General features: G+C 58.7%; 7 protein-coding genes across 7 annotated transcripts; 5 read left to right on the top strand and 2 right to left on the bottom strand.

Annotated features, from left to right (window-relative positions):
• Positions 1-901: 901 nt before the first annotated feature.
• CMQ_2605 (nucleoporin) lies at positions 902-8867 on the top strand (the record flags this gene model as incomplete). Its single annotated transcript, XM_014316683.1, has 5 exons — positions 902-1726; positions 1785-2408; positions 2929-3059; positions 3151-8656; positions 8841-8867. 5 exons carry the CDS (start codon positions 902-904, stop codon positions 8865-8867), a joined length of 7113 nt encoding a protein of 2370 aa, XP_014172158.1.
• Positions 8868-8944: 77 nt separating this feature from the next.
• On the bottom strand, positions 8945-9370 carry CMQ_2646 (mitochondrial intermembrane space translocase subunit; the record flags this gene model as incomplete). The annotated part of the gene is made up of 3 exons (XM_014316724.1): positions 8945-9133; positions 9229-9298; positions 9363-9370. 3 exons carry the CDS (start codon positions 9368-9370, stop codon positions 8945-8947), a joined length of 267 nt encoding a protein of 88 aa, XP_014172199.1.
• A 2021-nt stretch (positions 9371-11391) lies between these two features.
• Positions 11392-14496, top strand: CMQ_3143 (Rho GTPase activator; the record flags this gene model as incomplete). Its single annotated transcript, XM_014317221.1, has 3 exons — positions 11392-11785; positions 11973-12128; positions 12185-14496. The coding sequence occupies 3 exons, from the start codon at positions 11392-11394 to the stop codon at positions 14494-14496; spliced, it is 2862 nt and encodes a 953-aa protein (XP_014172696.1).
• A 1207-nt stretch (positions 14497-15703) lies between these two features.
• CMQ_3245 (uncharacterized protein) lies at positions 15704-16672 on the top strand (the record flags this gene model as incomplete). Its single annotated transcript, XM_014317323.1, has 2 exons — positions 15704-15867; positions 16054-16672. The coding sequence occupies 2 exons, from the start codon at positions 15704-15706 to the stop codon at positions 16670-16672; spliced, it is 783 nt and encodes a 260-aa protein (XP_014172798.1).
• A 1612-nt stretch (positions 16673-18284) lies between these two features.
• Positions 18285-20102, top strand: CMQ_2572 (major facilitator superfamily transporter; the record flags this gene model as incomplete). The annotated part of the gene is made up of 5 exons (XM_014316650.1): positions 18285-18300; positions 18383-19027; positions 19099-19201; positions 19252-19999; positions 20070-20102. The coding sequence occupies 5 exons, from the start codon at positions 18285-18287 to the stop codon at positions 20100-20102; spliced, it is 1545 nt and encodes a 514-aa protein (XP_014172125.1).
• Positions 20103-20359: 257 nt separating this feature from the next.
• CMQ_2516 (alg9-like mannosyltransferase) lies at positions 20360-22767 on the bottom strand (the record flags this gene model as incomplete). Its single annotated transcript, XM_014316594.1, has 3 exons — positions 20360-21961; positions 22032-22262; positions 22501-22767. 3 exons carry the CDS (start codon positions 22765-22767, stop codon positions 20360-20362), a joined length of 2100 nt encoding a protein of 699 aa, XP_014172069.1.
• Positions 22768-23649: 882 nt separating this feature from the next.
• Positions 23650-24948, top strand: CMQ_2625 (ornithine aminotransferase; the record flags this gene model as incomplete). The annotated part of the gene is made up of 1 exon (XM_014316703.1): positions 23650-24948. The coding sequence occupies one exon, from the start codon at positions 23650-23652 to the stop codon at positions 24946-24948; it is 1299 nt and encodes a 432-aa protein (XP_014172178.1).
• Between the last annotated feature and the right edge of the window lie 930 nt (positions 24949-25878).

Below are 25878 nucleotides of genomic sequence, written 5' to 3'. Positions count from 1 at the left end.
TTATAATACAGTGCGAAGAAATATCCAATACTCTCACGGTCTACCAGACGAGCGGCGCACGTGGCAGATTAATTACTAATGGGTCTTCCAGACTAGCGAAACTACCCTATATATAGTTACTTAACAGTCAGTATTTTTGCCTTCGGGCATTTGGTCAATTTAAAACGATACAGTACGTCGCACTCAAAGGTTCTCCGTTCGAGTCCCATAAGTTCCACAACTAACAAATTCACAGGAGAAGATTAGCATGGCCCCTGCACTAAGGATGACACGCTTTACAAAGAGACGCTACCAATTTTTTTGCTCATTTCACGTTCTTGTTCTATGTACAGAGTACGAGAGGCTCATTCTTTTTTATAACAAGCGCATGCCGTTGCGTATTGCACAAGAGTTCAAATGAAAAACATTGCTTTGTACTCCGTACTATTCACAAACACAGGCGAACGATAGTGCCTTCCGGCACCAGAGCACATTGTCAGATGGCTTCAGAAGTTTTGCGGCTGTCGACAAGGTGCCACTTTTGCACGAACCATACAGAAGCGTTTATGCAACCGCCGACTCGACAAAACCATCGTGGCTGGTTCGGTTTGACCCTGTAACTGAAACGCAGCAGTGCCCCGAATGCATATCGGCGGCCTCAAACCAGGCCACCATCTAGGCGCCCAGCCATATACATCGCAACTATAGGCGCCTGCCACCTTTGCCTGGCAAGCCATGCCCCTTGACAGAGCCATTGGCCTTGGGGATCCATTCGCAATTGGCGCTGTTGAGCGTCGCAGCTGCTTCCTATATTTTGATCGTAGAACTAAGCTTGTTAAGGTATATAAGTGGCCATTGCATCCTTTGCATCCCTTCATTTTGGCTTCGCATCACGAATAGCGAGTCGCGAACCATTCTCAACATGGAAGACCAGAATTCTGTATTCGTTCGACTGTATCCTTATGAGGACAGCAAGGGATTTGCCCTGGAGGCAATCAAAGCTTGTTCACGATACCAGCCGTCAAAGGTAGTACCGCGAGAACGCCAAATCTACATACAGGATGACAGAGACGACACACCGCCACCAGAAGATGAGGCGAGCCTCGACGAGTTGCCATACATAGAGCTCCGCTTCCACGATGTCCCTTGCGCCCCGGGAGGGCTCATCTTTGGAACCGAGCCGGGCCCAGATGGAGTTGTGCTCCCAGGTCTACCTGGCGTTGACGAGCACCATTTTGCTCTGACGTTTGCGAATTCGTTCGAGGACAGACATCACCGCCTCATCGTACGCGACCTAGACTCCGAGACCGGCACCTGTGTCACATATGACGAGCAGGGAGGGGAGCCGCGTAGGGCATTTGCCTGGACCATGAACGGCTTCGACCTGCCTGACCATGCCAAGTGCATTGTTGTGCGGCTGCATCGATACCTCAACTTCCAGGTTGTCGTCACACGCCACGACATTGCCTCGGCGGATTACCAAGCCAATGCCGAGCGTTTCCGCCGAGGATGCACGGCCCCCGGTAGAAATGACACTCACCTCGCCGATCAGAGCGAAAGCCACCCCGTCGTTGATCGTCCTATGGTCCTTAACATGGGATGGCTGGCACAGGGTGCCTTTGGGGCCGTGAGCCGTCACTGGGATGTCAGCACGGGCGAGGAATACGCCTGCAAACGACCTCTAGGACGCGGATACGATCAAAGAGCCTGGGAAAAGGAGATCAACAATCTCCGGACCATCTCACACGTCAGTACATATCAACCCTTCCATTTGCTACCCAGACTGTATACTGATGGAGTCCTAGGCTCACATCGTGCGGCTGTGTTTTGCGCGAACAGAGCCGACCCCAGCCATATTTCTGGAATATCTGAAGTTTGGAAACCTCGCTGACCAGCATCAAAAGACGCCGTTCTCGCACGGCGAGTGTCTGGTCGTACTGCAGCAAAGCCTGTCTGCTTTGTCGTATCTCCACCAGCGGGCACTACCCATGGCACATCGCGATATCAAACCGGAGAACATTCTGGTCAAACACCGCAATCACAACGGCGACCCCAGCTACCTCTATGTCAAACTATCCGATTTCGGCCTTTCCAAGGACAGCACGCTCAAGACATACTGCGGTACACGAGCCTACCTTCCGCCAGAAGTGCGCAGAGATGCAGAAACTTACACCAAGGCCGTTGACGTCTGGTCACTGGGGGTCGTTCTGTTGCGCTTCGCATACGGCCTTCCGCAGTCGGGCACCGGTGAAGGACTGGAGTGGTGCAAAGCTATCGTCAGAGAGGTGAACCGCCTCGAGCCTGGAGGCTTGGCCGGGATCCTGCAGCACATGTTGGTCATGGAGCCGCAGACACGCTTCTCGGCCACTGCCTGTCTCGAAGAGGTGTCAATGCTCCTCTTATCGCCCCAAGGATCAGCAGCTTCTCCGGTACCTAGTGCAAACAGCGTGATAGGACAGGTTGAAGCCTATACCACGCAGAGTCTAATATCCGTTGGAGGACACTAAAGGACTGCTTGATTAGCTGGAGGAGTCGTGTAAATAGTAGATTGGTTGGCGTGTGTCATTTGAGAAGAGCGATTGATATTTCAGAGCTTGGGACCTGGCATGGCTATACGTTTTGTTTGCTAGATTCGACATCCAGTGTATCTGTGTCTTCCCCTACCCCCAATAAAGCAAACGGAAACGGTCGTGTGTGATGCCAAGAGGCCTGTAATGGTATACTGGAACTTAAGCGTTGCTGTGCTGCTATAGGCGGAGCCGAGCTGGAGACCCCACAAAAAACACGGCCACCGCTAAAACGCCAAAGCTCTTGCCGCGTCTTTTTGGCGGTTCGCCAATCTTTTTTTGCGACTTCACCAGAGGACTGAAAAATAACAAAGCAAGCATCGCCAAGCATCGCCCACCTGGCTGTCTGCCCCGAACAGCGGCACTTCCACCGTCTCTGCAGCATCTGAAGTTTCTGTCTCTTGCAGATGCCGGCATTGACGCCGCAATACGACACATGACGATGGCACCACCATTGGATCACATCTACTTTCCGCCCCTGGAAGAGCTCTTGGAAGGAGAGACAGTGCTGCTGTACGTGCCCTCTGCCTGCTCCGCTCTTTCTCCCGGGGTGCTTGGAAGCCCCCGCATCGGGGGTGCTGCCTGCTAACAAGAGCGTGTACAGATCATGGAAGCTGGTGGCATCAGCGCTTTCTGATGCGTCGAGCGACCGGCTGACGACCGATGCGGTGACGGAGCTGCTGACGGAACCGTTTGTGCTGGAGCTGCTCAAGTGGCCCGGAAAGGCGTTTGAGAAGCCGACGGCCCAGACGGCAGCGGCACTCGAGACGAAGACGGCGGCGATTAACGTGACGCCAACGCCCAACGAAAAATACGACATCAAGGCGATCAAGGCGGACGCACTCTGGTTGAGCAGGGCAGCAAGCATCAACGAGGTGACGGCGCTGCGGATGGTGGTGACGGAGCTGCAGGCGCGGTCAGAGGAGTTCCTGGCAGCTCCTCTGTCATCACAGGACGTCACGAACATACAAAAGGCAGCGGCGGGCGGCGTGACGTCGGTACTGCAAGCAACGCTCGATGCTGAGGACCTGTGGACGGAGTTCAACAGGCAGGACAGCCGGCGACGACGTCTCCTGGCGACGTATCTATCGGAGCGGCGGTACTTTGCAATGTCGGCAGACTACATCACATCGCTCATCATGCACGGGGCGACGACGACGACGACAATAACAGCAGCGGTGGAGGATCTCCGGAGCGCGTTGGCACAAGGTTTGCTCGGCACAGGCAAGGAGGCGGAGCCGGATGCGCGGGCGATGGTCGCACAGCTGCCTGCATATATCGAGGAGCTGCGCAGCTGCATGCAGCGGGCAGAAGAGGGCATCGAGGGGACCGTGAAGCAGGCGGAGGAGATCCTGACAGAGGAACTAGCGCTGGAGTGGGTGCAGACGGCGCTGACGGAGGCTGTGCACTACATGTCGGTGATCTTTATGGGACTGCAGAGCTCGCGAGAGCTGTTCCTGCCAGCATCGCTGGCGGCCGACTGGTTCCAGTTTGTGGGCGACTACGGATTCCTGGACGGGCTGACAGGCGGCGACAAGGCGATGTCAGAGCTCATTCTGCCATTGAAGACGCTGGCGTGTGTTAACTCGCTGGTGGTGCTGAACGTGAACCGGGCGATCGGATACCTGGACCACGACGTGGATCTGGACGGCGAGGAGGAGCCGTACGTGAACAGCGCGGAGGTGCTGGAGGTGATGCACGCGGCGATTGTGGGTGCGGCAGACTCGGGGCTGGCGACAGCGAGCCCGGTGTTTCTGTCGTGGTCACTGATCCTGCACCGGATGGACGTGTCGTACCAGGAGCGAGCGGAGCGGCGAGACCTGACGCAGAACCAGCGGGCACAGGACAGCTTCGAGCTAGACAAGCAGGTGCCGTCATTTGCGGCGCAAGCGCTGCAGCCGCGAGGACGCCGGAGCTCGGTGGGCAGCATCGTATCGATCGAGGCGGCACGGTACGACGGGTTTCTGAGCGAATTTGTGCTGGGGTCAGCCTCGGAGCCGGGCGAGGCGATGGTGCCACGACTGGCAATGACGGCGACAGAGCAGTGCCAGGTATACGAGGTGATGAGTGCGATGGCAGGCAGCGCGGGTGTAGGAGTGGAGGCGGCTTTCCGGGGCGTGCTGGGAGCGCAGATGCGGGTGGTATTCCTGGAAGTGCTGAAGGCGAGCTTCCCGATCGTGGGATACCAGTCGGAACCGGTGAGCGCGCTGGTGGCGGTGCTGTCAGGCGGCGCGGAGGCATGGGAACGGACGGAGAGACGACAGACGAGGAGGGACGAGGACGAGATGGTGGCGTCGGCAGTGCTGCAGGACGGGCAGCTGTTGCAGTTCTACGTGCAGAACGCGCTGGGACGGTTTCCATACGAGTTTGCACCGTTTGTGTCGATCAGCCGGCTGCTGTCGGCAGGCGATGGCCCGGACATCACGGACATTGTGATGGAGTATCTGCTGCAGACGCCCAGCCTGACATTCAGCCTGCCGAACAGCTTTACGGGCTACGCGATGATCGGCGAGGACGAACACGCGACGGCGACGATGCAGACGACAGAGGACATGTTGCTGTTCCCGACAGGGACGTCGCGGCGGCCAGGAACAGCAACGACGATGGTGATCCCGGCCGGGACGTACGGGCGGTTCATGATCGACGGCAGCGGGATCGTCAACATGGACTACGGGCACTCGACGATCGCGCTGCTGGGCAAGTGGCTGGACGCGAACGTGGCAGACCAGGTGGGCGAGCCGGTGCTGGGCGTGCTGGAACCATGGGAGGCGGCAGAGGCGATCGGGCTGCTGGTCGGACTGGTGCGATCGGAAACGGGCAAGGCAGCACGGCAGACGACGACGCGACAGACAGACAACACGCGAGTGTCAGCAGCCGGACTGGCGGTGCTGCAGGAGGCGAGCCGAGACCTGGACGCAGCCAAGGACATTGTGACGGTGGTATGCGACACAGTGGACACGCTGATCCAAGACGGGCCGGCAGAAACGGACTCGGGACGGTTGGCAGTGCTGGCGGCGTGCATGGACTTCTTGGAGGCGATCCTGGAGCTGTGTCCAGGGCGGGTGTGGTCCTACATGGCGCGATGCCAGCTGCTGAACACGGAGTCGCGGGCAGGACGTCTGTGCATCCTGACGAGTGGATCGGACGTGGTGGCAGAGCGGTTCAGCTTCTTGATGGCGGCACTACGGTTCCTATCAGGGCTGGTGGACGGGGCAGCGACGAGTGCGGTGCAGAGGAAGATGGCCGGAGGGAGTGGAGGGAGTGGACGACACGTGCCGGACAGCAACATCTGGCTGGGAGCATCGGACAAGACGCTGGGGCAGGTGTGTCTGGCGGTGGCGCAGACGGTGGTGGACTTGCACGAGAACACCAGCACGTGGAAGTTTGCGACGGAGATGCAGCGATCGAGCGTGGTGGCAGCAGCGGTGGGAATGCTGGGACGAATGGTGGTGTACGCGTCGAGTCTGGCGGAAGGGGTGGACGGGCCAGAGAGTCGGCTGATGGGCAGTTTGGAGGCGGGAGCAGCGTTTGTGGTGAGCAGCTTTGGGTCGACGGCGGCGTCGTCGTCGCTGCGCTTCCAGCCACTGTTGGCGACGCTGCTGGCAGGACTGGAGCAGTCGACGACGGCGACGCTCTACAAGCGAAGACGAGAGGGAATGGAGGAGCGGACGGTGGCGGTGCTGAAGCTGGCAACGAGTCTGGTGGGCCACGGACAAGGGACGAGTCTGGGGGGTGGCCTGCAGGCACAGATGTTCCAGATCGCATCGCTGCCGGCGCGTCTCTGTGGCTCAGCTTCGGGGACGAGCAGATTGCGGCCGGCAGCCCTGGAGCTGCTGACGGAGCTGGTAGTCAGCGCGGCGACGCTGACGGCGACCACAGCCAGCGAGCCACCATCGCTGCTGGGCTACCTGGGGCCACACGTGTCGCGGGCGTTTCTGGCCGTGCTGGCACGCATGGACGGGCCGTTTGGCCGGGCAGCCGAGAGGGCACGCATATGGCGATTCTTCTCGACCGTGCTGCGACATCGGCAGCAGTGGATGGCCAACTGTCTGCTGACGGGCAGGACGCCACGCGAAGCCTTGCGCGAGGGAGGAGAGAGAGGCGAGGCCGAAGGACCACGACTGCAGCTGTCGGCAGACTCGGTGCTGGCCAAGGCGAAGGGGGTGTTGAGGCGGATGGGAGCGAGACAGACACAAACGAGCCCGAAGGGCGAGGAGAAAAAAGGCGAAGAGACAAAAGAGTTGCTGGCTGTTCTCGATTTCTTCTCAGCCGCCCAAAACTATTGGCCATGGACGATCTTTGCCGTGCGCAACAGCGACGGCGACCATCTCGACGGAATGCGGGCATACGTGCGACAATTGGCACCAGCAGCAGTGACGGCAAGGACAGACGCCGAAGCAGCCTTTGGCCAAGCACGCATCGCGGCGTACGTGGCAGAGATCTTTGCGATGCAGCTGTACCACATGCGACAGATGGGCACAGAACAGGCTCTGGCACGTGACGTGGTGCAGGACGTGGACTACTACCTGCGCGAAGGCGTTGCCGTCGAGGGCTACAACACATCGCTGCACACCAACTTTCAGCGCAACTTTGCACAGCGCTACGGCGGGCTCTCGCTAGACCAGCTAAAGCGGTCGCTAGTGCAGCCACGCGATCTGGGCGGGCAGTTCTACTACGCGCTCGACCTGGCCGACTCGATGCTCAGCTTTGACGGGGGATGGGGGGGTGAGAAGGGACGAAACGGCAAGAATAGAGGATTCCGGCTGGAGATGGAAATGGCCAATTGCAACCTCTCGCTGGTGGACGCGCAGATTGCACTGTACCACGCCTGGGAAGTGCTGCTGCTAGAACTGAGCGTGTGTCTGTTGCCGAAGCAGAAGGACCAGCGGCTGCCAGTCGTGATGTTGCAGGTGGCCGAGCAGTGTTTGACAGCCAATGGGAGTGGAGGAGGAGGAGGCGACATCTTTGGACGGCTAGCCCAAGGGCGGGCCAACCTGGCACTACTACTACTACAACGACTGGCCGAACACGGACTGCTGCCAGCTGACGGATCGTCGCTGCTGCTGGCCGTGTGGACGAGCATCAGCAGCGTGGAAGCGCCATGGTCGATGGAGCAGGCGACCTACTATCGGACACTCTTGCGGATTCTATATGTCGTCTTGCGCGGACAGAGGAGGGAGGGTGCCGATGACGGCAAGACGACGAACAGCGACGCCAACGACATCTCGACAACACAGACCGTGCTGACGATCCTGGACCGCGTCGTTGCGGCCGGTTTCCGCACGCTGGTCGGCCAGGTGCACGACGTCGAGGCCGAGCCGCGACCTGACGACATGGCCCTGCTGACGGCCGTGCTGCAGGCCTGTCTCTGTGTGCCGGGCATCGGCCAGTGTCACGCCCAGGTGCTCAACATCATGGCCGCCCACGACGTCCTGCGCGCGGCCGAGTCGCTCTTTTCCTGGTCCGATCGGGTGGGCGGTGGAGGTGATCCCGTCTACGGCGAGCTCAGCCTCTTGTTTCTGCTCGAGCTGTCGGCCCTGCCGGTCGTGGCCGAGCAGCTGGCCTGTGACGGCTTTCTCGGCCATTTTGTCGCCGCCGGCCTGGCCACCCACATGCGTCGTCCCGGCGTCGAGCCCATGGCCGATGTTCCGGCAGCGCAGCGCTGCTACGGCATCTGGGCCAAGGCCGTCCTGCCGCTGCTGCTCAACGTGTTGGTGGCGCTGGGTGCCAGCATCGCGCCCGAGGTTGCCTACGTGCTGAACCAGTTCCCCAGCCTGCTGGAGGGGAGCGTGCAGCGGTTCGAGGTGGGCGAGGAGAGGATGGGACAGAAAAGCACCGCCAGGGACAGCCTCACCCTTCTGGCCGTGTCCGAGATCCATTCGCTCGCCTTGCTGACACAGGTGCTCGCGGCCCTGCGGGTCAACCATGCGCGCGACATCCCGGCCGTCGGCTGGGATGCGGCGCCCGTGCGCGAGAGCGTCGACTTTTGGCTGGCACGGCCTAAATTGCTGCGCGAACGGCTGGTGCCGCTGGGCGGACGCGAGTCTGAGTGGCGGACGCTGGAACCGGTGCAGGCTGGAGGGCCGGCGGAGAACCGGCTGGAGGAGAAGGTGTTTTTGCTGTTGGAGGGAGTGAAGACGATATTGAGTGAGGACGAGGAAGAGGAGTAGGGGGGAATGAGAGGAGAGGAGATATGATGGAGGAAGAGAGCAAAAGAGGATATATGACGGAGAAAGAGGGTGAGAGCGGAAGAGGAGGAAACGGAGACGAGGAGACGGAGACGGAATGATCAAGCAATATACGATTAAGACGACAGACTAAGAAGATCCAAGGAGGACTGCTTCAGAAACTAGTACTGTTCAGAGGGAACCTGTATTCATTCTATCGTACATCTGCCCTCATCGTGGCTGCTGCTGCTGGCTCATCTCCGCGTTGTGTTCCTGGAACCGCTCCGACAATCGCTGCTGCGTCGCCAGCGTCTTTTGCACGCATCGTGTGATGCAGCCCGTCTCACGTGTCGACACCGCCTTGGACGAGAAGTCGTCTACGCACGCCGTGAAGCAGTTGTCCACGAGGTTGCTAAAGAGCTGAGTTGGTTAGTGGGGAAGAGAGGAGAGAGGAGAGAGGAGAGAGGAGAGAGGAAAGGAAGGAAAGGAAATAAATTCTCACAACACAAACTCACCCCGATAAACTCCTTGACCTGCCGCTTCTGCAGCCGCTGCTCCAACTCGCGCGTCTCGGCCGATGTGAGGCTGCGATGCAATGTTAGCCTGGCGCATCGACGGCACCTCTGCAAAACCGCCGCCCTTCACGTACCCGTCCATTTCGTGTCTCGGTGGCTGCAAAGGTCAGATCGATAAGCGTCTGTCCGGTCGTCGTGTATGGCAAAGCAGCAAAGAGTCCATCTGCTTTTTCGCCTCTAGACTACGGGAAAAAACTCAATGGGCCGGGACCCACCTCGCCTTGTTTGATTAGTCAGCACAGCCGCCTACGTAGAGCTTGGCTCAGCATCTACGACGTAGGATTACGTATACAAGCAGTGATCTCAATCATGCTGGGTTCAATACGACCACGCCAGGCCGATCTGCCGTCAGCAATGAAAGAAGGCCGGACCAGAAAGGATGGAGCGAAAGAAGGGCATGACACCTCACCGAGTCCGTCCGGTACCCGCAAAGTCCCTGCCATTCTGACTGTGTCTGTGCTTGTTCTGGTGCTTCTGCCTCTGCCCTGTCCGCCTTCTCCTCTGCCACTCTGCTTTCTTCTTCTCATCATAGCTCCAGGTCCCCAGCGGTGTCCGGCAAACCTGCTCTCCAAGACCTGCCCAAGACTGCGACGCCGAGGCGACCAGGCCACTGCATGACTGTGGCCATCAGCCTGGGTCCGTCCCTGGACTCTGAATACGGAACAAGCAGGGGCAGGGGGCGATCCCTTTGTCTGTTCGCCTCGGGCACATCTGTTCCCCAGACTGTCTTGGGCGGATTGTCTCATCTTATGCCACGTATCTTACACCGCTCCGGGAGGCGCAGAGCCCCTTGACCATCGCTTTCTTTTCTTGCCAGACACACGAATACGACTGATCACCACAGACTACGACGTCGGAGTATTTTTGCCAGCAGCACGCATTGCCCTCCGCAAGGCCACCACCCAGCCTACGGACCCGACGCACGGCTGGCAGCATGCATGCCAGCTGGCAGACCTCGGGCGCCTGTCAGGCAGGAAGGACGAAAAAAGGTTAAAAGGGCGACCAGGATCAGTGAAAGCCCGGACACGACGTACACAGGTCTTGCTCGCAAAAACAGGGGCGCTCGCTGTGGACCCCAAACTACCCCAAAAAGTACAGAGTCAGGATGCGACATAAAATACGCACGCACGCCGGCCAGACCGCGAGAAGCAAGCGATAAAAATGCGCACGGCCATCTGACAGCCCCGTATCCACTGGCGTTCAGGCTCTAAACTGCTCAAAGCCACCCCGGCAGCCGCTAAGGGCGAGGCGAGGGGCTCTGGCAACGCATGTTTTTCCCTCTGTCCTGTCCCGCAACCGGCCCAATCAGAGCGTCCTGCCAGCAGGCGGAACCAATGCCACGAGCATGACTACATACGACGTAGTCTCGTAAACTAGCACATTGTATCTTACTCCTGTACTCCGTACCCCCGTTCCTTTCACACGGCCCACTACGACGTGTCCGAGTAGCCAGTCTTCAGCGCTACGCCTGCCTGTTGCAAGCGTCGGCCGCCGCAAAGCTCTTTCCTCATCCGACCGGCTCGTCATTGCCTCCTGCTCCTCCTTTTTTCCTCCTGCTCGACTGCTCCGGTCGCGACTCTATTTCATCCATTCTCCCGCCTCTCTGCCGTCTTCGCGCACGCCTCCTCTCCTCGCACTCCCCTCGCTCTCCTCCACCACCAAAGAACACACCCCTGCCGCGCCTAGGCGCCTTCTGTCCTTTCTCTGATCGCGCGCGCGCTTCCAACCCTCTGCGACCTGGCTAGCGAGGCAGGCGTCGCGTCCCTGCCACTCCTTCATTCCACGCTTCTAGGCCTCCCATCGTCAACCGCCTTCTTCCCCGAGTTCCAGTCCCATCTTCAGCCGCCATCTTTCTGTCTCCGTCCCCTTTTCTCCATTCTTTCCCTCTGTCACTCATGTAGCTTCAGCCACCCGTCACACCGTACGCCCGACTAATCCGCTTCGCCCCGTTCAAATCGCCGCTCCGGAAGCTAAAGCAACCCCCCCTCCATTTGGCCAACAACGTCGACTCGTCCTCCCGGCTGTCCTACCGTCTCGTCGCGGACGGCTTTTTCGTCACCGCCGTCGCTGCCGCCGTCTCAACAACGACCTTTTGCCGGCGCAATGACCACAACCGCTCCCGCTCCCAGTCCGTCGCTGGCGTCGACCCAACCTCATCAACCTCATCTTCAGCCACAACCGCAGCTGCAACCGCCTCCTCCGTCACATCAGCAGCAGCAGCCACAACTGCCGCAACAGCCACAACAACAATTACTACTTCGGCAACAACATCACCACCTCCATCTCCCACCACCACCGCCATTTGCCGTAAGACCGCAGCCGGCCCCCGTGGCCTCGACCGGTCCTCTTCAACCCCTCACTCCGAACGTACTCCACCCTCCAAAGGCCTTCGTCCCTCCAGCCGCCGTGCCCAACCCTACGTCTCCACCGAACAAGCGTGATCTCAAATCTTGGTGGAAGGGCTTCATCCTTCAGTCCAAGAGTCATGATGTGCCGAGTAAGCCCTGTCCTTCACCGTCCCTCTCTCTGCCTTGCCTCTATGCTTCTCTTGCTTCCCCTCTGGTCATTATCGTCGCGCCTTATGGAGCTCCCATATCCCCACCGGATGCACGGAATTGAAGCTGCACCGTCGTCTCAGCAGAAGCCCAGCAGGTCGAGCTAACCTGCTTCTGCCTCCATCACAGTGCAACGGACAAGGGGCATTTTCGGCGTCCCTTTGCGGGAGAGTATAACGTACGCAAATGTGGCCATCTCTCTGATCGACGACAACGGAAGGAGTTACATCTATGGTTATGTGCCCATTGTCGTCGCCAAGTGCGGCGTCTTCCTCAAGGAGAAAGGTAAGCTGCGTCTGCTGCGGCCGCCCAGAGAATGTGGTCCGGGCTAATTCCAATAGCCACCGGAATCGAGGGCATCTTCCGGCTAAGCGGCTCCGAAAAGCGAATCAAGGAGCTCAAACAAGCATTCGACTCCCCCGAGCGCTATGGCAAAGGCATGTCCTGGAATGGATATACCGTGCACGACGCCGCCAACGTCTTGAGACGCTACCTCAACGACCTGCCCGAGCCGGTTGTACCGCTCGACTTTTACGAACCTTTTCGGGATCCCTTGCGCCACGCCGTCAAGCTGACAGGCGCCGACAGCGATGGCCCCCATTTTGTCCCAAACTTCGACATGGCCTCTGCCATCCGCCAATACCAGCGTCTGATCACCGAACTGCCGCCTCTCAACCGCCAGCTATTGCTCTACATCCTCGATCTGCTCGCCGTCTTTGCCGCCAAATCCGACGTGAACCGCATGAACTCACAGAATCTCTCTGCCATCTTCCAGCCCGGCCTGCTCTCACACCCCAGCCACGATATGGCCCCAGAAGAATACCGTCTGAACCAGATCGTCCTCATCTTCCTCATCGAGAACCAGGACCACTTTCTGATCGGCATGCAAGGTACCGCCGCCGACGAGCAGACGGTCAAGGACGTCCAGAGAGGCACCCCGCCCGTCACTCCCAGCATTGCCGTGGAGAGTCCCGGAGCCATTGGGGTCTCTAGGACAGCGTCCAATGCCAGCGCGGGTGCCGAGAGTGTCGCCCGCGACGGCAAGATCCGCCGCAATCGCTCAACCTCATCGCGCAATTCCCGCCACTCCAACGGCAACAGCAACAGCCACGGCCACGGTCATAATCACAACCATAACCACGATCACGGTCACAGCCACGTCGCACATACTCGCCCCCCGAGTCCTAGCAGCAGCAGTCCCGGGCTGATCGTGACGCCGACTGCCTCCAGCTCCACAAGTGGTGGCTTGGCCCGGAGCAATACGCTGCCCGCCAGATCTCCCGGTCTCTCACCCGGGAGATTCAACAAACGAACGGATGCAACCGGCAGTCCCGTCTCCCCCCTCACCCCAATCACTCATCATTCTCCTCTGCATACGCCGACGATTGAGCCGGTCGAAGAGGTTGTTACTCCGGCAGAGGAATCGTCGTTTCAGAGCCCATTTTCACCGGCTGCCGTGAAGTCAACACCACCTCCTTCCACGTCAGAGTTGGTCCTGGATCCGCCGCCTGACACCACAGGAGTCCCTGCTGTAGGAACTGGAACTGCTGTAAAAGAAACGGGGGCTTCAACTCCGTCCAAGGATAGAATCCTTTCGCTCTTTCAGCGCTCACAGGTGGCCGACGGTGAGCCGCGCCCTCCACCAAACAAGCTCAGAAAGAAGAGAATGCCGACCAGTGCAAACCCGAGCGCGCAGAGCTCAACGGCCTCATTGCCGCCAGTTGCTTCGGCTTTTGCCTCGTCGACTCACGAGCTTGGAATCAATCCATCAGAGGCGCATGCAACAGCATCACCATCTCCAGCGGCTGCTGTAACGGCAACAGCAGCAGTAGCGGCAACAAAGGGACGCATCCCGCCCAATGAGCTCACTTCGCACCAAAAATCCGGCTCTTCTTCGGCTCCGCACGCTATCGACCTGACGCCCCATGCGTCCCAAGTTCCGTCTACGGTCACGACGACTTCGACGCCGATGCCAATCCCGGCGCCAGATGCGGCTGCGTGTGAGGCCCAGCTCCGACCGCAAAGAAGATCGCTGTCACCGTCTCTGCACAGCTCCTTTAACGACGGCTCTGAAGCTGACCAAGCCGATGAGTCGACGGCTGCATCCACGTCAGACCATGCCGATCATTCCGAAAGGGCCAATAAGCGGAACTGGCGCATGTCAAGACGACGAGATGACGCGCCGCTGATGGGGCTTCTACCACCAGGAAGCAACTTGAGCGAAGTGTCTACCAACTCTCGGCCGGCCCTCAGCGTTGGGTCCAACGCGAACGCAGAACTGAGCACAAGCTCAGTCTGCAGCGCCGGCCCAGCGTCAATCAGCGTCGCCGCACTCTCGCAGACAGGTGCTAGCGGCTCGCCGGAACCGACGTTTGCGAACGCTGAGGCTACCATGTCGCAGGACTCGACCACAACTGCCGGCAGCAGCAGGGATGGCAGAGACGGCAGAGACGGCAGAGACAACAAGGAGGGCAAGCTGTCCGGCTGGCTCAAGAACAAATATCGCGAGGCCAAGGAGACCGCTGAGCATCGACGAACCAAGTCACCCACCTCAGAAGATCGATTGCCAACCACAAGTTTGGTGTCTGGGCTGGCTCGCGGAAAGAGCCTCGATCTCAAGCGACCCGTCGAAGAGGACAAGAAGTCGAATTGACCCTGTCGCTGCCCTTATCTGGTTTTTACTATTATCGCGCTCTTTTTTCTACTTTTATTCTTACGCACCCTCTTTTTTTCTTTTCATCCCCTTTTCAGATCTTAAATTTGAGCGGAAACGACAGAAAAAAGGCAAGGACACCCAGCTCGGAAGTATGAAAATGATAACGGCAAAAAAGCACACTTTGGGAGTGTCAATTTCCGGCGTGTTTGGATTTTTCAAAGAATTTTCAAAGAAAAAAAGGAAAGGGAAAGGAGAACCTCACTTGGACTTTGGATGGCCTATTTTGGTTTCTTCACGATGTTGTCTTCTTTTGCTCAGGCGGTACTATGTCCGCAATGAAGAATACCCGGGACATTATCAGCCCTATCTGTTTGTTTTGGGGGCGGGGTTTCCAAGGCTTCTAGTTTCTGTTGTCTCCTCTTGTCCTTGCTGCTACCCCTTGGGAGTTTTATATATTCTAGACAGACGATTGAACGTCGGTGGGAGACTCGGCTATTGTATCTTACTTGGCATTGGCAGCCACAATATAGCATTTGGATCGATTTTTTTTGGAGAGTAGCAAAGATTATAAGATAGTGATAAAAGATGAGGGAGATGATGTGGTTGGGGCAAGGCACGAGTATTTCGGCCTCTTGACTCAGAAATGCGACGAAGGATCAGCTTCCTAGGTTAGTGCGAAATTGGAGCGCTCCTTCGTGCCCAAGGGGGCTGGCTATACAAATACCTAAATTCAGCCCCAAGGCGCCGGCCCCGCGAATCAAAGCAGCTATCAATCCCGACGCCTCTAATTTGATTGGACAATTACTGAAAAGATTGGGGCTCTCCTGGGCACGAAGCCAGGCTATCGTTACCATGCTAGCCGTCTGCCACATGCATTACCGCCTTTTCGAATTAGCAGACGAGAACCTGGGCTGAATGTGGGTTAGTCGATGGGGGCTGAAGGATTATGTGGCCCTGGAGACGGTACAGGTACACGACCGAGGACGCGAAACGAAGCTATGTTGAGCCCAGAAGGAGCAATAATAAGGGGGATTGTGTTTCTCTCTTCTCCTTCTCTCTTGCTGGAAACGGGTCTGCACGAGTGGTCGCGAGGAGTCATACGACAGCGCGCACAGTCAGGCAAGAATAGACGGACGGCGGGAAGGAGATCAATGTTTTGATAGCAAGCGTTGCATCGTGTTTACACCCCGGCCTTCACACCACAATGTCAACCACGATCGAGTCTCTCGGTCCGTTGACCACCACCTTCACCCCGTCGGCAACCTGTCTCACCGATCTCTACCGATACGCCTACGGCTTCGTCCACCTCAATGTGGACACGAGCACGTCAGATTGTATGCCTACGGGTTGGAACTACAACATCGGCGCGTATTTCTCGCCGGGACTCTGCCCGTCTGGATACTCGGTAGCCTGTTCGTCCACAACGGCTGCAGAGACGGGGGCGATATGTTGTCCCAAGTAAGATAGAAAGAGAGAGAGAGAGAGAGAATGTGTAAAGACTGACCTCAAAGCCGGCTATGCATGCCAGACCAGCACCAACTTGCCCTGGTACAGCACCAACCTCTGCGTCTCGACCATGGCCTCGACCCAGGCCTACGTCTTCTACAACGTCGTCGTCGGTCAGACCAAGAGCCTGGTCTCCAGCACCGGGTCCGAGGGCGTGAATGCCTTTGGCATTAGCATCCGCTACAAGTCCACCGACTTTGTCTCGTCCACCACCACGACGTCCGGCTTGGCCACCACGACCGCCGCGGCCACGGCGACGCCGACGACGACGGGCGCAGCCGCTACGAGCACTGGCAGCAGCGACAGCAGCAAGAGCAGTGGCGGTGGGCTGAGCTCTGGCGCCAAGATTGGCGTTGGTGTCGGTGTCGGTGTCGGTGTCGGTGTCGGTGTCCTGATCATCATCGCCCTCGTCGCCTTCCTCTTATTCCGCCGGAGGCGCCAGGCGCAAGACATCCGGGCTGTCCCAGCCACCGACGACGTGCATTCCACTCCATCGCCACCGGCTCCGTCACCGCCGGCCAATTCGTACGGATACACACAGCCGCCGGAGCAAAAGTACATGCAGCAGAGTCTGATCGCCGAGGCGCCACAATACGGCCGGTGGAACGGGCCGACAGAACTGGCAGAACTGGCGGCAGAGCCGGCAGAGCTGCCGGCGGCACATTGAGATGACGCAGAGGACGAGAGAGAGAGAGAAGAGAAGGCCGGAAAGAGGACGTAATTGAGGAGGTGCTCTGTGCCGAGGGACTGGCCTCCTTCTCTGCCCTGCAGCGTTTTGTAGATAACCTACCCATTTAGTATACTCCGTAGTAGTTAGCAAATAGAAGACGTTCAGACGGTAAGACGTGCACACTCGGTCCCGATATTTGTGGCTCCAAAAAGATATCGGGGCCGGATATGTAACGAGCGATCTCAAGATTCACGATGCAAGATCCAAATCTACACCGCCACAAAGCCACAGTGGCGTCAGAGTGGCGGGGCCACACGTGTAAACGTTCGTACGGAGTCCGGAGTACGGAGTCGTAAATAATTCCTTCTTTCTACGGGTCGGATATTTGTACGTCGTACGGAGTTTGTCGTAGACAATTACACGACTTCTTGGGCGAACGCGTCTGTCCATTGCTCCCGGCACACAGACTATGGCGGTGAGTGGCCGAAACATACGGACAATTGATTCTGGATGGACGAAAAGTCTGATTGCATCGCCTGATCAGCTAGCCTTCTTCCCTTTTCTGTACAAGTCTTCGGAGGTGGCCTAGGGTCCCCGACAGCGGACATGGCCAGTGAGAAGAGACCTGGCCAGATTCGTAGGCGTATCAGCGGCCGTGTAATAGCTAGACTGTCTCAATCTCCCTTCCCATAGCCCTGCAGGTTCTTTAAAATTTCAGCCTACGGCCACAACAGGGCTAGTCTGCCCTGCCGCGTCTCCGCATTTGTGGGGGAGTAGAAAAAGGTAGGGCCAACCCACATCGCGAGAGTGCTGTATTACAACAGCGTTCAAGTGGAAGAAGTCCGAGTCCGGACACAAGGGACTGAGTTTTTGTGTGAGTCAGTATGTGCGAGTCATATCGCAGACTTTCAGACGACTGGGAAGGAACAGACTGCGTAGTTGCCACGAACAGGAGCAAGAGTCACGACACGCCGTGTCTGCTCCCATGGATTTCTACTCCTTCGTACGAGTGCTTGTAAAACCAATCTGTCTCTCTCGCCCTCTTGTCTTACCGTCGATCTCGTTCCTATCTTCGTGCCGGGCTGGCGATCCTTGCTCTCTGCGTGTCTGAGTGCGAGCATCATACGAAATACGGCCACCTCGGACTCTCTGTGCTCGCCTTGGCCTCCGCTGACCCTCGGCTTCTCTCTCACTCGTCCCTTGGCAATCGTATTCATCACGTCGTCATCCTTCTTATCCCCCCTCTTTTTGTCCCCGGTGTCACATTCGCTCAGGGCCGATTTGCCGTCTCTGCTTTCATCACGCTGATAGCTCCCCACTCCTGCTGTACACTACCCCCCTCTGCTCCCTCCCTCTCCACGTGTATGGGCCGCATAGCTTCTACATAGTATCCTCTTTCTCCTCTGTGCAGCCTGCACGCACATCCAGTCCCCACATCGCGTCCAGCTTATTTTATTTTCACTGTTCCGCAACGGCTAGCTCTCTCCGAGGCCGGCTCTCCTCGAATATTAAGATCCATACAGCCGCTGCGGCATTGCGAAACCTGCCAGCTGCATCATCGCTCCGGACCAGCCTGTAGGGAGAACGAGACACGTTCGCCGGCTTCACAATGTTCACCCCCAAAGGTACGTTTGTCCGCATCACTGGATATGCGCCGCTCTTACGGCGCTCCGTATCTGCGACGACTGCTGACACTGTCGCGAACAGCGGCCTCGAACGGCCAGACGGAGCATGATGACGGCTCTGACAAAACGATGCCGCTGCCAAAGGAGGATGTGCTGGCTTCAGACGACATGCCAGAGAAGGGTGAGACGGTCGGATCCATCGAGTCGGATGAGTTACAGGTGCCGGTGCCGGCTCATACTACCGAGGCAGCCCTGATGCGCCGCATCGACTTCCGCGTCGTGCCCTTCCTGTCTCTGCTGTATCTGGTCGCCTTCCTCGATCGCATCAATATCTCCAATGCCCGCAGCTTCGGCCTCTCATCGGACCTGAAGCTCACCGGCGTCCAGTACAACACCTGCCTCACCATCTTCTTCGTGCCCTACGTTTTTTTCGAGATCCCGTCCAACTTGCTGTTGAAGCGCTTCTCACCGCGCGTCTGGCTCAGCATCTGTGGCATGGGCTTTTCTGCCTGCACCGTCTTCCAGGGCCTGGTTCACAGCTACGGCGGCCTGCTAGCCTGCCGCTTCTTCATGGGCGTCTTTGAGTGCGGCATGTTCCCCGGCTGCTTCTACCTGCTCGGCATGTGGTACCGCCGCGCGGATGCTCAGCGCCGCTACTCCTTCTTCTTCTCGTCGACGTCACTGGCTGGCGCATTTGGCGGTCTGCTAGCCTCGGCTATTGGAAAGAGTAAGCTTCTGTCCTAGTGCGCGGGGATGCCCAGTTCTCGGCCTTTACGAGCTCTCACTGACGCTGAATAGTGGACCACCTCCACGGTCACCGCGGCTGGCGGTACATCTTCTGGTTGGAGGGAGCTGTCGGCTTCGCGATCTGCTTTGTCTTCCTGTTTACGTTCCCGTCGTTGTAAGCGTACATCCCCGTCGCTGTTCTCCGGTCCTTGCTAACTCCTTTAGCCCGGAGCAGGCCAAGTGGCTGCGCGAGGACGAGCGCGCCTATATTCAGGCCCGTCTCAAGGCTGACCAGGGTAACAATGCTGCGGAGCGCAAGATCACCCTGCGTGATGTGGGTGTGGTCATGCGCGACATCAAGGTGATCCTGGGTGGATTCATGTACTTTGGGCTCATCGTGCCCGCCTACGGCTATGCATTCTTCGCGCCGGCCATCATCAGCACCTACCACTACGGCACGATCCAGACACAGCTGCACGCCGTGCCGCCATGGGTCTGTGCAGCTGGCCTGTCGATGATCGTGGCCTTTGCCAGCGACCGCGCCCGTCACCGGTTTCTCTTTGTGATTGGGCCCATCTGCATCGCCCTGACCGGGTTTGCCATGCTGCTCGCCATCCATGACAACGTGCACGCCGAGTACGCCGCTCTGTTTCTCATCTGCGCCGGCACGTACTCGGCCATGCCCGTCATCGTGTGCTGGTACAGCATGAATCTGGGTGGACACCACCGTCGCGCCATCGGCATCGCATGGCAGATCGGCTTTGGCAACATTGGCGGCATCATCGCCACGTACGCCTTCGTTTCGACCGACTCGCCGCGATACACCAAGGGCTACTCCATCTCGTTCGGCTTTGTGTGCATCAGCGCCATTGCGTCTTGTCTGTATGCGGCCATTCTGTTGATGGAGAACCGGCGGCGTGAGAAAACGGCACGCAATGTTGGTTTGACCGAGTACGAGAAGACAGAGCTGGGTGTGAGTAACGAGAAGGCGATCCCCAAACCAGTTCCCCCTTGCCGTTGCATGTTTGCTGACGAAAACACAGGATCTCAACCCCGACTTCCGTTACATGCTGTAGATTTCTTGGGTGGCAGGATTGGAATATAAGTGTTTTGGGACAACCGTTTGGGTGGGAAAAGGAACAAAAGCATAACGAAAACGATACCGCATTAATGATTCTTTTTAAAAGGAGAACAGAAGGCAGGCAGTGGCAACTCGACGGGATCTTCTTCATATTTTTTGCCGCCTAATTTAAACACGACCATACTGAAATTTTGACCTATACGCTCTAACTTTTTTTGGATACAATACAGCACAATTGTGCAGACCGCCACGTCACAGAGTGTCTGGATGGCTCGCATTTGAATACACTCCTGTGTCCCAGACAATCAGTGATCCCCGTCGCCGCCAGTCCTCGTTGAAGAAGCCGTTCCAGCCGGTCCACACCCGCCGCAGGGAGATGCCCAGATCGGCGCCGCCGGTGGCAGGATCGTCAGAGGCGAAGTAACCGACGAGCACGTCTTCGATGCCCTCGAAGCCGACGATGTAGCGGGGGATCTCGCCGTTGTGCATCCAAGTCGTTGTGCCCTCTGTTGCTTCTGCGTCGGACGACCATGGAAACCGCGGCCACAGCTCCTCGACGAAGAAGGCATTCCGGGCCGCAGGATCGTGGCGGCCGAGAGCGGCATAGAAACGGTCGGCCTCGTCCAGATAGGCGGCGCGCTCGGCAGACCGAGGCGCAGTATGCAGTGGTGGTTCACAGGTCAGGGCACGAGCACGCAGGCCGGGATAGACGAGGTGCGAGCGCCAGGGCGTCGAGTGGCACGGCAGCAGAAAGAGGGCAAACAGCTCGTCGCCGCCACCGCCGCTGGCGAGGATGGACGGTATTGATGACTGGTGGAGGAAAGAGTAGTCGGGGTAGACGTCGAAGTAGGGCAACTCGGCGGCGGTCAACTCTAACCAGTTGTGGTGGATGCGCTCGTACTCGTGGCGCAGAAAGGAGAGCACCGACAGCGGTGCCGGCTGGTGAAAAAAGGACAGGTAGACGGCCACAACGGCCTGGAGGACGAGGCCGACGGACAAGAGCCGCTTGTGGCGAAGGGAAGTGGCCGAAGGAGGGGCCTTTGAGGCAGACGAGGTCGAGGGCAGGGTGGCAGTGAAGAAAGACGCCACCTGTGGAGCTGCCAGCACGTTGAGGACAGGCAGCAGCGGATACAGAAAGCGGACTTCCTTGTGGGCGACAAGCGACAGGACAGCGACAGTAGTGACGACGGAAAAGGCGAGTGCGCGACGTGCATTGGACGAGAAGGAAGACGAGGGCGAAGAGGACGAGGTCAAGGCGGCATAGACGGCGGTCAGGGCCCACGGCAGGCTGGCCATTGTCAGCAGCGGGAGGCCCTGTGACAGGTAGTAGTGCCAGGGGTTGCGGCCATAGAAGACGGCGACATCTTGGGCGAGGTTAACGTCCAGGAAGGTGTATGCGGGCAGGGTCCAGACGCCGTAGAAGAGGCGATCGGAGACGGCGGAGACAGCAAGCACGAGGCTACCACAGGCAGCGATCTCGACGGCGAGACGGGCGACAAAGGAGGGGCGGAGAGGTGAGGAGGAAGAGGAAGAAGAAGAAGAGCTGTCCAGCGTCAGACGAGTGACGGCCACCGTCAAGAGGGCAGCCCAGATGAGCAGATTGGTCGGTCGCAGCACGACGGCAAAGGCAGCCAGCAGGAGGGAGAGGCGAAGGCGGCCAACGGGACCGACACGTCCGACAGTGTTGTAGGCAGTGCTGCTGTCGAAAAGCGACTCTGCTGACGTGGAGTCGGCGGCAAACAGCTGCCAGGGCCAGAAGACAAGAGCAGCTGAAGTCAGGGCAGCCTCGAGGCCGTTGGAAAACGTGCGTGTGCCGCAGTACCACTGCCAGGGACTGAGGACACAGAGCCAGAGCTGAACTGTCAGCCGGGGGGGAAACATATGGCAAGCAGGCAGCAGGGTGAGAGTCAAGCACAAGACATACCGCAGTCCAGGTCGCGTTGCTATCGCGGCCGTACAGATGACCGGCCAGCCGCCAGACAGAGAAGTCGGCCACGGCGGCGATGACGGCCTGGACGACCGTCGGCAGGTGTGTCAGTATGATGGCACGCAGGGGACCGACGCAGTGCATCAGGCGGAGCAGACTGTCGGCAGCGGCATAGGCGACAGCGAACAGGACTGGATGTAGTGATGTTCGCAGGTGTTGGCGCCATTCCTGATTAGTTAGCGAGGGGAGGAAGGAGGAAGGAGGGAGAGGAGAGAAGAGAGGAGAGGAGGGAGGAGAGAAGAGAGGAGAGGAGGGAGGAGAGAGAAGAGAGGAGAGGAGAGAGAAGAGAGGAGAGAGGAAGAAGGAGAGAGGAAGAAGGAAAGAGGAAAGAGGAAAGAGGAAGAAGGAGAGAGGAAGAAGGAAAGAGGAAAGAGGAAAGAGGAAAGAGGGAACGAGAATCACTCACCCATGTCAACCAGGCGCCGCTAATTGGCCCAAAAGCCAACTCCCAAGCCGGCTCCAATGCTTGAAAGTATTCGTCCGGCTGGAAGAAGGTGCGGACACAAAGAGCGCTGCAGAAGCGCAAGATCAGCAGCAGCGTCAGGACGTCGGCGGTCTGGGCCGCAAGCACCTCATCGTGGACGGGGGCAGCCGCAGCAGCGTCGGCATACGAGACAGCGGGGGTTTTGGACGGCGCATCGACGGGCGTCCGTCTTTGTCGTGGTTCGGCCATGGGGAAAGAGGAAAAGAAGAGAGGGAGAGGAACGGAGGGACGGAGGAGGAAAGGGGAAGAGACAGAATAAGAACGAAGAGGAAGAGAGAAATGAAGGACAAAAGCTCTTGAATCAAACAGATCAAGAAGACCGATGCCTGTCCGGTGGCATCGCCGGTTGTCAAGGTCTGGTCTCATGCGCAGTCGCTTACGAAAACGTGACTGAACGATAGGACAGCAGTCAAGCCACAGTATCTTACAAGGGCTCAGCCCCACATTAGCGGCTTGCAATGGGCATAAGCCGAAGCCCGGGCTGTCGAGCCGGAAGACCCTCCAGCACCGACGGGCTCCAGGTGGTCAAGACAAGATTGCCGGAGGCTCACGAGACGATCTCCTCTGCAGCGGAAAGACTATGCTGTAAGCAGACTAAGCCGCGGTGTCAGCCTCCTGTCTCCCTTCCCCTCCGCAGACTTGGCCGGCCGGCTCCACTCGTCAGAGCATGCAGGGCCGCTTTGCTTCGGCATTGGGTCCGCGTTGGGCCATTTCCGTGATTCCGTGACGTAAGATAGCGATAACCAGGAAAAAATCAGAACAGCTCTGGAAGGGAGCTATGCCGTTAACTGAAGTCTGCTTGCCTCTTGTCGACGCTGCAGGCGCATGTACTTGCACTTAGGGGTTTAGATGCGTTTCGTCGTCTGGCATGACGCCGGCGTTGGTCGTGCTGGCCTTAGTGGCCTCTGCCTATATATACAGTCACCGCTTTCCTTCCAAATGGCGTTTCCGTGATTCGCCACCTTCTAGGGAAAGAAGTACACGTCGACAATCATAAAGGTCAAGGGTTGTCTATCCATCCACAACATCTACTCCTGCCTGACAGCACAAAGCCTTCTTCTCGTCAGAATCATGGCATCCTCATCTCGCTTTCACGCTGCATCGACCGAGCAGGCCATCAGCGCGGAGGAGAAGTATGCAGCCCACAACTACCACCCGCTGCCGGTGGTGTTTGCGCGGGCACAGGGCGTCAACGTGTGGGACCCCGAGGGCAAGCACTACATTGACTTTCTGTCGGCCTACAGCGCGGTCAACCAGGGCCACTGCCACCCGGAGCTGGTCAAGGCGCTGACCGAACAGGCCGGACGGCTGACGCTGAGCTCGCGGGCCTTTCACAATGACGTGTTCCCCAAGTGGGCCGAGAAGGTGCGCAACACCTTTGGCTACGACATGGTGATGCCGATGAACACGGGTGCCGAAGCGGTCGAGACGGCCATCAAGATTGCGCGCAAGTGGGCCTACAAGGTCAAGAAGGTGCCGCAAGGCAAGGCGCTGGTATTTGGAGCAGCGGACAACTTCCACGGCCGTACGCTGATGGCGATCTCGCTGTCGACGGACCCGGAGTCGCGCGACAACTACGGGCCGTATGTGCCGGGTGTGGGGGCCACGTCGCCGTCGACCGGCCGACCGATTCGCTTCAACAACGTGGCCGACCTGGCGGAGGTGCTGGCAGCACACGGTCCCGAGACGGCGGCATTCATCGTCGAGCCGATCCAGGGCGAGGCCGGCGTGGTGGTGCCGGACGACGACTACCTGCAAAAGGTGCACGCACTCTGCCGGCAGCACAACGTGCTGCTGATCTGCGACGAGATCCAGACCGGCATCGCGCGCACCGGCCGCATGCTGTGCCACGAATGGGCCGGCATCAAGCCCGACATGGTGACGCTCGGCAAGGCCATCTCGGGCGGGCTCTACCCGGTCAGCGCCGTGCTGGCCTCGCGCGACATCATGCTGGTCGTCGAGCCCGGCACCCACGGCTCAACGTACGGCGGCAATCCGCTCGGCTGTGCCGTGTCCATCCGCGCGCTCGAGCTGGTCGAAGAGGGCAATCTCGTGGCCGAGTCTGACCGGCTCGGCCGTCTCTTCCGCGACGGCATTGCCGCCTTTGCCTCGCCCATCGTGCAGATGGTCCGCGGCAAGGGCCTGCTCAACGCCGTCGTCATCGATGAGCAGGCCGCGGACGGCCGCACTGCCTGGGACCTCTGCCTGCTGCTCAAGGACAAGGGCCTGCTGGCCAAGCCGACCCACGGCAACATCATCCGCTTTGCCCCGCCGCTGATCATCACCGAGGACGAGGTGCGCAAAGCCCTGGCCGTCATCGGCGAGGCCCTGCAGGAGCTGCCGACCGTGGCCAAGTCGGAGGGGCACTGAGGCGAGGGGGCCTGATTGCCAGCCGATCGGCAGTCTGCACAACGCATGTACGCCGTAGGAACTTGAACGGGTGAATCTTCGGAGGAGGGCAGCCTGCAGCTTTGATATCGGGGAAAATACCAGACGCTCACGGGACCGGAGCTTTGTCACATGTGTCGTATGTATTGTATCTAGGTTCACTCAACAACTGAGCAGCTTTTTCATCACGCTGCCAAACGGCTCGGCAGCCGAAAACGACGGCGCATTGACTACAGGCCGTGGCCGACAGCTCCAGATAGCTGTCCGTCGCCAGAATCAGGTGTCACCTGTCTGCTGTCTGCATCCTCCTCCGTAGGCAGCCAGCCACGTCTGCTCTTGGCCCTGCCTCTCCCCCACACACACACCTCCCTGCATCCAGTGAATGGCCGCTGCCTGGCAGAGAACGAGGGAAGAGGGTGTGTGCCACACATGCGCGCGGTGGGCGTCCCACCCCTTTTCCTCCCTTTAATTAGCCATCACTCTCCCTGAGCTGTCTCGGTGCTCGCCTAGAGTACGAGCATCCTACCACGCACAGGCTGGTGGTGGTGGTAAGATACATAGTACGGAGTACAAGGCTAATGAAGAGTGGCCAACCATAACAACGGCAGAAATCAGGGGTCCACAGGCCTCTTTGGGGGCCTAGAGCCCTGGCCCAAATTAGATTACGGAGCATTCCGTAGGTGATGAATGGAGTGCATGTAAAAAAGGCGGTAAGGCGCCTACGCCTACTACGTAAAGGCGGTGTGACCTACTCCGTAGCGCTTTCACCGGTGCCTTCCAGCAGCGAGGTCGCTGCATCTGGACAGGACGTGCGTGTTCCCCTGGATGCCGTCCGGCGCTCGTTGACCGGCCAACTCTGCAAACGAAAGCGGGCTGGTGGGCCTCTCAGGCTGCTGCAAGGCAGGGCCAGGC

The sequence above is a fragment of the Grosmannia clavigera genome, assembly GCF_000143105.1.
Source record: "Grosmannia clavigera kw1407 unplaced genomic scaffold GCSC_144, whole genome shotgun sequence".
Lineage (NCBI taxonomy): Eukaryota > Fungi > Ascomycota > Sordariomycetes > Ophiostomatales > Ophiostomataceae > Leptographium > Leptographium clavigerum.
This window is presented reverse-complemented; position numbering and strand designations above follow the sequence as displayed.